This window comes from Gorilla gorilla, chromosome 4, assembly GCF_029281585.2.
Source record: "Gorilla gorilla gorilla isolate KB3781 chromosome 4, NHGRI_mGorGor1-v2.1_pri, whole genome shotgun sequence".
Lineage (NCBI taxonomy): Eukaryota > Metazoa > Chordata > Mammalia > Primates > Hominidae > Gorilla > Gorilla gorilla.
Genome location: NC_073228.2, coordinates 51,717,392 through 51,727,327, shown reverse-complemented (window position 1 = coordinate 51,727,327; position 9,936 = coordinate 51,717,392). Strand labels below are relative to the sequence as shown.

The 9,936-nt window shown below is 39.3% G+C and overlaps 1 protein-coding gene across 1 annotated transcript; it reads right to left on the bottom strand.

Moving 5' to 3' along the window:
- Positions 1 to 2,280: 2,280 nt before the first annotated feature.
- Positions 2,281 to 9,705, bottom strand: KRT25 (keratin 25). Its single transcript, XM_004041779.4, has 8 exons — positions 9,045 to 9,705; positions 8,592 to 8,674; positions 8,066 to 8,222; positions 5,419 to 5,580; positions 5,208 to 5,333; positions 4,635 to 4,852; positions 3,518 to 3,585; positions 2,281 to 2,646 (listed from the first exon to the last, which is right to left on the bottom strand). Exons 1-8 carry the CDS (start codon positions 9,471 to 9,473, stop codon positions 2,537 to 2,539), a joined length of 1,353 nt encoding a protein of 450 aa, XP_004041827.1. The 5' UTR covers positions 9,474 to 9,705; the 3' UTR covers positions 2,281 to 2,536.
- Positions 9,706 to 9,936: the final 231 nt, after the last annotated feature.

Sequence of the window (9,936 nt, the reverse complement as noted above, 5' to 3'; positions counted from 1 at the left end):
CCATATCCCTGCCTTAGAAAGCTTACATTCTGGTGCAGGGGAAGGAACAACAAATAAGAAATAAAATAAATAAACAAGATAAATCCAGGTGCTTATGGAGGTTCTGAAGAAAGTAAGGCAGTGTGATGTACTAGTGACTTCTGCTAGAGTGGTCAGGGACAGCTCTTCTCATGAGAAGGATCAAAAGGAATTAGCTATGGGAAGATCTGGGGAAGAGCATTTCAGGCAGGGGGCACAGCTAGCGCAGAGGCTCTGAGGCAGGAATGAGCTTGCTGCATCCAAGGAATAAGAGGAGGGCAATATTGTTAGGGCTTTGGGGGAGGTGAGGGCATAAGATATGAATAGAGAGATAAGCAGAACCAGGTCACATTGGGCTCTGGAGACCATAGAAAAATATTTAAATTTAGTCCTAGGTACATCAGGAATCCACTGGAGGATTTTTTTTTTTTTAAACACGGTCTCACTCTGTCACCCAGGCTAAGGTGCAATCACTGCTCTCTGCAGCTTCAACCTCCTGGGCTCAAGCAATCCCACTGTAGGATTTTAAGAAAGGTAGTGATGTATTCATCTTTCTCTCTGTCTGTGTATATAAAGAGATTAACCATTGTGTGTGTGTGTGTGTGTGTGTGTGTGTGTGTGTTTAAAGTCATCTTTGTTGGAGTACAATCATGATGTGCTGGTAAATGTGTAATAACCAGGTTTCAGAGGAGGAAGAATTTCTGATTTGTGGGGTTTGCTAATTTCTGCAAAAGTGTAAATACCTTCTCCATGCTGACATCAAGCTACCAAGTGATATCACTAAGTGAAGGGTCAGGAAGAGACGTGCAGAAGAGGCTGTCATGAGATGGTAACAGTTCTAGCACATGACTGGGTGTATTACAAACTTATATTAAAACTCACTTTTTAAGTTGTTCATGTCTGTGAATCGTGACATATATAGCTGTGTAAGGATTTACATATGGAATCATCACTCTAGTCAATAAGTATATTAGTCCATTTTCACGCTGCCGATGAAGACTGGGAAGTAAAAGAGGTTTAACTGGACTTACAGTTCCACATAACTGGGAGGCTTCAAATCATGGCAGGAGGCGAAAGGCACTTGTTACATGGCAAGAGAAAATGAGAAATATGCAAAAACGGAAATCCCTGATAAAACCATCAAATCTTGTGAGACTTATTCACTACCATGAGAATAGTATGGGGGAAACTGCCCCCATGATTCCAATTGCCTCCCACTGGGTCCCTCCCACAACATGTAGGAATTATGGGAGTACAATTCAAAATGAGATTTGGGTGGCGACACAGAGCCAAACTATATCAATGAGGGAGGATTTGATGATAGGCGGGGAAGAGTGGTGTAAATTGCTTCAGCACTTAGACAATTACAAGTTTTTTTTCTAAGTGGAATTTTTCTCTGAGATTGTAATATTTTTGTTTCACACAATCTAATGGGGAACAAAATTAGGCCTGTGGCTAAGATTGTATCAGAAGCAGGCAATAAAAACAATTCAGGGATGATTACAACACACTTAAAAGACTCTTTTTCTGCTTTATATTTTCACTTAGAGGCAGAAACCATTTTTTTTGGAATAGATCATAATATGGATAATCTATCCATACAGGATAGAGGGTCAACTAAATATCTAGAGGTAATATCTGATCTGAGGAAATTATGTTTTTAATTAATCTAATTTATTTCCCTTTAGTAGAGATAAATCTGTTGGTCAAGAGAGTTATAAACATCAGCTACAACTTTGTAGTAGAAGTGGATGGCTCTATTCCTGTAACTTGGATTCTAAACTAAAACTTTTGCTATAACCTCTATTACATTTGGAATATTGTTTAAAATATATATCCAAAAGGAAAATGAGGTTGAGAATTAATCATTATAAATATTGAGTATTAAAAATAAGTATTAGCATCTGTTGAATGCTTATCCCATAAGTGCACTTTGCATTAAGTTATTTCTTTAATCTTTACAATAACCATTTGAAAGAACTACTTTTATTATCCCCATTTACAGATGAAGAACCTGAAATGTGTATACTTTAGTTATTACTAAAGGGAATAGGCTTCTTAGTATGTCAAAATATGGCAGATTGGGGATTTAGATAAAAGTACTTTTATTCTTTCTGAATTTCTTGAATTATAGGGTAAGCCTTATGAAAACCTATGAGGAAATCTATTATTTTGAAAGAGTTTTTATATAAATAAAAGCTGTTAGATGTTCACGTATTTATATTGCACACATAAACATTCTAAAGACAGTATCACCAATGATAACTTGCTAAAGAAGAGGTTTATTGAATACAAAGAATTGACAACAGATTTCTGTAGGATAATCAAATGAGTCATATTTGTGTGTGGCATTCTTCTAGATGAATGGGGAGATGCTGTCATTGATTGCCCAGAAAGAAAGTAACAGAAAGACAACAGGATAGACATTTTTCTTAGACATGCACATTTTTCTGGACAGATACATAATGCCTTTTCTTCGCAGGGGGTATGTGGCATACGTTTTCTGTTGCATCTCAAATTAATTGCTTTGAGATTTCTCTTCCAGGGAGTGGAGCCTGGTGGTAAGTATTTTGCTGCGTTGGTCTACCTCCTCAAGAACTTTCTTAACCACTATGGCTTTGGCTGAGTCTGAGAATTAAAAATTAAAAGGAGATTTTATGTAGTTAAAAAAAGAATAAAAATTATATCATTTAAAGGAATAATAGGATTTGCATATAGAACGAACTTTGCACTAAGCACAAATACTTAGACTCATTTTTGGTGAATAATTTTGATTATTTGGTTAGAAAAAACATGATGACATGTTACTTTGTTTAAAATTAGCACACATCACTAACATTAGACATCTAGCACATATGGATATCTACTACAGATCTTTATTGTATGTATTCTTACCAAGCCATGGTAATATAAGAACAATCAAGCTATGCATTAAAAATGAAGTAGTTGGGTATATATACCCAGAGGAATAGAAAACATTCTACCATAAAGACACATGCATGTGAATGTTCATTGCAGCATTATTCACAATAACAAGAACAAGAAATCAACCTAAATGCCCATCAGTGACAGACTGGATAAAGCCATAAACACCATGGAATATTATGCAGCCACGAAAAAGAACAAGATCATGTCTTTTACAGGAACATGGATGGAGCTGGAGGCTATCATCCTTAGCAAGTTAACATAGGAACAGAAAACCAAACACCACATGTTCTCACTTATAAGTGGGAGCTAAATGATAAGGACTTATGAACACAAAGAAGGAAACAACAGATACTGGGTTCTACTTGAGGGGGAAGGGTGGGAGGAGGAAGAAGAGCAGAGAAGATAACTATTGGGTACTGGGCCTAATTCCTGGATGATCAAATAATATGCACAACAAACCTCCGTGACATGTGTTTACCTATGTAACAAACCTTCCAATGTACCCCCAAACCTAAATTAAAAGTTAAAAAATAAAAAAGTAGCATTGCACAACAGATTTCATTTTAATTACCTTTGACTTGACTTCCCACATTTCCAGATCCATAATCTTTAGACTTGTAACCCCCAGACTTACAGGCTCTGTGAAAACATCGCAAAAGAGGGTGAATTAGAGAGAACCCCATCAATTCTAGCATCACCATATGGTTTTCTTTAGCTCTTTGGTAGTTTCAACTGTGTAACCCAGTATTTGATTTATAGCATTTGCTGATTTCTGTGGAGGTATGAATACCTTCTCCATTGCTGATATCAAGTCACCAAGTGACATCACTAAGTGAGGGGTTAGGAAGAGATAGGCAGAAGAGGCTGTCATGAGATGGTAACAGCAGTTCTAGCGTGCCACTGGGTGTATTTATACAACTTAGGTTGAAATTCACCCTTTTAAGTTTTGCAGGTTTATGAATTGTGACAAATTTATATAGCTGTGTAAGGATTTACATTTGGAAGCATCACTCTAGTCAATGAGGGAGGGTTTGATGATAGGTGGGGAAGAGTGGTGTAGATCGCTTCAGCAGTTGGGCAATTACAAGTTATTTTTTCTAAGTGGGGTTTTCTCTGAGACTGTAATGTTTTTGTTCTGCTTCAGCATTAAGAAGTGATTTTTTTTCTGTATGATTCCTTTTATATTAACATCAAGAATGGATAAAATAGTAACTGCCAAGGGAAGCGGGGCACAGAAGAACTTTCTGGGGTGATGAAAATGATCTTCATTGTGAATTCAGGAAGCTTCCTGCTCCTAACAACCCTGAGCTCTAGACTTCCAGACTTGTGCCCATGGGACTTTATCAGTGCTATGAAGACAGGATTCTGTGAGTGCTGAGCTCCAGAAACCATTTCCAGAGTCAGAATCCTGGTCCACATATTGAAACTCCATTTAGCCTCCCGTTTGTTCTTTTCACTCTAGAAGTGATATTTTCAATGTTCATATCTTGAACTCGGTGCCTGCTGCATATTGGTTTAAGATATTAATTTGTATTTTGGCAGTTGAGTGTGTATTATATTTAATATTTAGTATTCATGATAATAAATGCATGCAGCCAAATTATGTCCGCTTTCCAGTGGAAAGTGGGATCTAAGTTGCAAGCAGATTTCAGTATATTTACGCCATCTATGCAGATTATTTTACCTACCCATCATCTCCTCCTATAAGGAGACAGTAGGTCTCAATTTCTTTTTCCAGGTGGAGCTTGATGTCCAGGAGCTGCTCATACTCCAGCTTCTGGCCCTCGGTCTCGGTTCTGACCTGGTGCAGCTGCTCCTCCAGGGCCCCGATCTGAGCCTGGATCTGCGCCAGCTGCGCACAGTAGTTGCTCTCGGTCTCTGTCAAGGAGCACTCCAGGGAGTGTTTCTGTCAGGAAGCAATAAAGAGAACCTGAGATGGATATGCAGATATGCAGGGATTTCTTTGATATATGATTTTCTCCTGCTGTTAACTTTACATATAATTGTTTCGGATTTCACATGGACACATAGTTAAGACTCTGTGATACTGCTTGAAAATGAGCAAATCCTTCTTTTTAGTAGAATAAACCTAAAGACATTCGTGTAGTTTTAGCTGTCAGCTATACAATCCTATTCTTTCCTTATGTTTTGAGACAATTATAAAAAAAATATTTCAATATTGTTAAGGTTTTTAAAACCAGCTGGCAAGTATCTAACATGATGACCTGGGAGATGGTAAAAAAAAATTGTTCTTTTCATACCGTGGCTAAGAGAGACTGAAGTTCAATTTCCAGGGTTTGAAGAGTGCGCTTCATTTCAGTCAGCTCATTCCGGGCTGAGGTTGTGGCTCCGACATCCTCAGAGATCTGCTGCTGCAGGGAGGCGCTCTGAAATGACATAAGTGAAGGAGCAAATCTTAGTTTTGTGAATACCAGTAACATGCAAAGGGACCGTTTTCTGGAGGAGAGTCACCTTCTCGTTGAACCAGGCCTCCGCGTCCCTGCGGTTCTGCTCTGCAAGGGCTTCGTACTCAGCTCGCATGTTGTTCAGCAGAACTGTGAGGTCCACCCCGGGGGCTGCGTTCATCTCCACGTTCACGTTGCCTCCAGCTGCGCACTGCAGAACTTGCATTTCCTAGAGGCAGAAAAGTGTTCTGCTCAGCTCTGCAGGAATCTCATGGAAAGTCTAGAAGCTTAGCTTTGGAAGGGCACTTAGAGTTCGTCTGGTTTTCCCCTCCCAGGCTGTGCATTGACCCCCTCCCACCACATTTGATACTTCCTGTCCCGTTGACCTAATTCTCAAAGACGGTGAACTCACTACCTTATGAAGTAGCCTGTTGCATTCTGGAAGAGTTTTAATTGTTCCAGAGTTCTTTATTATAGTGAGCCAAACTCCTGCTCTTATAACTTAAACTCATCAGTTTCAGTTCTACTACTCAGAATGAGTCTTAATTCCTTTTCCATATGAAAGTTTTAAACATTTAAAATGAATGGTCCTCCATCGCTTATTCTATTCTAGGCCTTTGTGGACTGGTCTTCCTTGCACTAGAGGCCAGCTTTGGTGCAGTCTTAACTCAGCTACACCCTGAGCACAGCCATGAACATGGTTAAAGGGTTGAGTAGGAATAATTCTGAACAATTGAAATGATGATAAATAAATAAATGTATGTGTGTGTGTGTGTGTGTGTGTGTGTGTGTGTGTGTGTATGTGTGTACCCCTCAGGGAAGAACACCATCCTCTAAAGAATCCCAGCTGTCTATTAAGTCTATACAGGGACATTACAGTATCATGTTGGACTTTGGAGTCACAGAGATCTCTCTGAATTTTGGTTCTGCCCTATAGTGGCTAGTGAGTTTGGGAAAGTTGCTTAACCTTTTTACGTTTCTATTTGCTTATCTGAAAATTGAGGATAATTAAAAACCCTTCTCTGAGTTGTTAAAAGAAGTCAAAGAACTAATAATAATAATAAGACTCCGTGATACTGCCTTGCACATAAATGCTAAATGAATGCTGGTTATTATGATTATTATCATCATGGAAGCTGGAATTTATTTTGCAGTCAAAGTCTACATGTTACCCTGTCTGAACTGCAAGCTGTTAGAATGTGTGAGTCAGTTCTAAGACTGTGAATGGTAGGCATCGCTGCGAAGACTGTGTATATTGGAATACCACCCATCAGCTTATGTCTGCTGCAGAAACTCTCCTCCCCATTCATGAATTGGTCTTAATGATGGTAACTAAGGCTTTCATTCCTCCCTGCAGCGAGCCCCTCAGCTATTCCAGCCTTCTTTCCTCCTGGTTGACCCTATGTCTTCCTGATCTACAGATGTGGCTTTTACTTCTGAGGATTTAGTGAAAACTTCCTGGTTCAAGCATAAAAAGAAAAAGATAAAAAAAGATTATATCTATATCTATATCTATATCTGTATCTAGGGTTGCCTGTAAATGAGGCATTACAAAAATCAATTGCTTTTAATTCATCAAAAATTGATTAAATACCATGGGCTGTAACTATATTTGAATCCGCGTAGTCAAATTAATGTTATTCAAGTAGTTATATTTATAAGACAGCCTCATGACTAATCAATTAGCTTGATCTTCTGTTTTAAGCATTTGGCTTGACCATAGAAGTCTTTTGGCTATTTAAAATATCAAATTTATTTTCAAAGGATAAAGATTTTTCCCTTTTGGAAAACAGTGCCTCTGAAAGCAATCCTAAAGATGTAATTGCTGCAATATAAAATTTGGAACTTAGCTTCCAACAGTGATCACTTTGGAAGTTTATGATTAAGTGTAAATTCTGGTATAATAGTTTAACTTCATTGTCATTATTTTTACAGCCAGACCTATTAAGAATATGTACTAGCGTTAAGTATGTATACTTAATGTGTGTATGAAGTAAATGTTTTAGTGTTTTAAATCTGCCACTGTCATTTAGAAATTGAGATCTAGTTTTCTAGTTTAAGGATGGCCTTAAAGTGTATTTATTTTATATTTATTTTATCTAATTAGACGTAATGTCCTAAGTGGATCATTTTAACTTAGTTATAATTACACAGCCAAACACTGCTCTTATAACCCTGAGTGGTCTGGAAAACATGATTCCTTTCTTTTTTTTCCCATAGGAAACTTGATGAGAGAGCAAGGGTGAATCTGTACAAAGAATCTGACATTTAAAAAGACAGCTCAGGCTGGGCGCGGTGGCTCACGCCTGTAATCCCAGCACTTTGGGAGGCTGAGGCAGGTGGATCACAAGGTCAGGAGATCGAGACCATCCTGGCTTACACAGTGAAACCCCGTCTCTACTAAAAATACAGAAAATTAGCCGGGCGCCTGTAGTCCCAGCTACTCAGGAGGCTGAGGCAGGAGAATGCCGTGAACCCAGGAGGCGGAGCTTGCAGTGAGCCGAGATCGCACCATTGCACTCCAGCCTGGAGGGCAGAGCGAGACTCCGTCTCAAAAAAAAAAAAAAAAAAAAAAAAAGACAGCTCAGCCCTCATGTCTGTCTGACAATGTGTCTTCAGCACCAACTTTTTATATGAGAGGTTATGTACATTATCTCCTGTCAGGTGCACAGTGTCTGCGGAGGGATAGCAAAATGTAGACGACCAGCTCTTACCTCTTTATGGTTCTTTTTGAGGTAAGTCATCTCCTCACTCAGGGTTTCGTACTGAATCTCCAGATCTGTTCTGCACAGGGTTATTTCATCCAAAACTCTTCGTAACCCATTGACATCAGCCTCTACACTCTGGTGAAGAGCCAGCTCATTTTCATACCTTAAAGAGTGTTAATGATTTCCTAATTTGTCACATGGTTGGAGACATAGTCACTAGTCACTGATCAATGACAAATGCTAGCATTCTGGAATTTTGAAGATTTGGCCACAAGAGGCATTTTCAAAGCTTGTTGTATAATAATTATTGTTTCTACTTTGCAGTATTTGACAGAAAAAGAACTAGGGTATTGGGCACTAGTTTTAATAGCAGTTCATGCTTTGTATTTAATAGTCAAAGCATAAAAAAGTAATAACATCCTGTTTATGTGAAATTCAAGTGTTTTATAATTTTGGAATAAGAGTTGCTAAATTTGAGGTAATGCTTTGCATGAATTGCCATGAATTCATTTCACTCTGGCAGTCTACTTACTTGAGTCTGAAATCATCAGCTGTAAGCCTGGCATTATCGATCTGCAGAACAGCATTAGCATTGCTGGTGGTGGATGCGATGATCTAGAAATGGGAATTTGACTTTTATCATGAAGTAAACCAACTGAATGTACTTAATGCTTATTTCTAATGCTAAATTGGAATTCTCTTTAAGAAATCACAAGTAGGAGGGCATGGTGGCAGGCACCTGTAATCCCAGCTACTTGGGAGGCTGAGGCAGGAGAATCTCTTGAACCCAGGAGGTGGAGGTTGCAGTGAGCCAAGATCCCACCGTTGCACTCCAGCCTGGGCAACAAGAGCAAAACTCCTTCTCAAAAAAAAAAAAAAAAATCACAAGTAGGAATGATAAATGTTTTTAGAATTTAATAAAGAAAGGAAAACAAAATTTAGAAATAAAGGTACATGAAAATGATTGTGAAGTATGATTTCTTACCTGATTTTTAAGGTCATCAATTATTGGGAAATATCTGCTATAGTCATGATCAAGACCACGGCAAGAGCCAGGCCCAAATTTCTCATACCAGCCCTTGATCTTCTGCTCCAGGTCAGCGTTGGCCTCCTCCAGAGCATGCACGCTGTCCAGGTAGGATGCCAGGCGGTCGTTGAGGTTCTGCATGGTCACCTTCTCATTGCCAGAAAGGAGCCCCCGCTCATTCACAGTGAAGCCAGCACAGGGATTACCTCCCCCTGTGTTTCCTCCCGATGAGCTGCCTCCGAAGGCACAAGAGAAGCCACTTCCAATCCCTGAAATGCCACAAGAATTTCCAGTCCCAAAGCTGGTTCCCCCACCAGAGAGTCTGAGTGATCCGGTGGTGGGACGAGGACAGGACCTCCTGGATGCACTGGAAAGTCGAAGAGACATGGTATCAGGGCAAACGCGTTGCAGAGCTGTATTTGTGAAAGCCAGAATGGAGTGCCTTCTTGTCTAAAAGGTTTGGTTTGCCTTTTTATAGGCAAGTCCCAAGTGTGTTCTGAATGAAATTCTGCCTACATAGAGTAAAACATGGCTTGCCAGTCTCAGCAAGTTGGCATAATTGGGTGATTTTTTCTAATTAGTAACTCACTTTGCTGGGCTCATTCCTGTAGGAGGGCAGTTGCCCTCAGGTTGGTGGTTATCTGAGAAATGGGTCTGGGTGGAGCAATGTCAGGTTCATTATTACGTTTTTAAATGTTGAGTGAGTCATTCTTCACTTCCATCCTTGGAAGTAAACCTCATCAGCTCATTACAGGATAGAAATTTAGCATCATGGTTTTGGGCTATTATGCCAAGGCAGATTGTGATGTTTCTGAGGCTTTTTCTGCTTTTATTTTCACAAGTTTTCCCA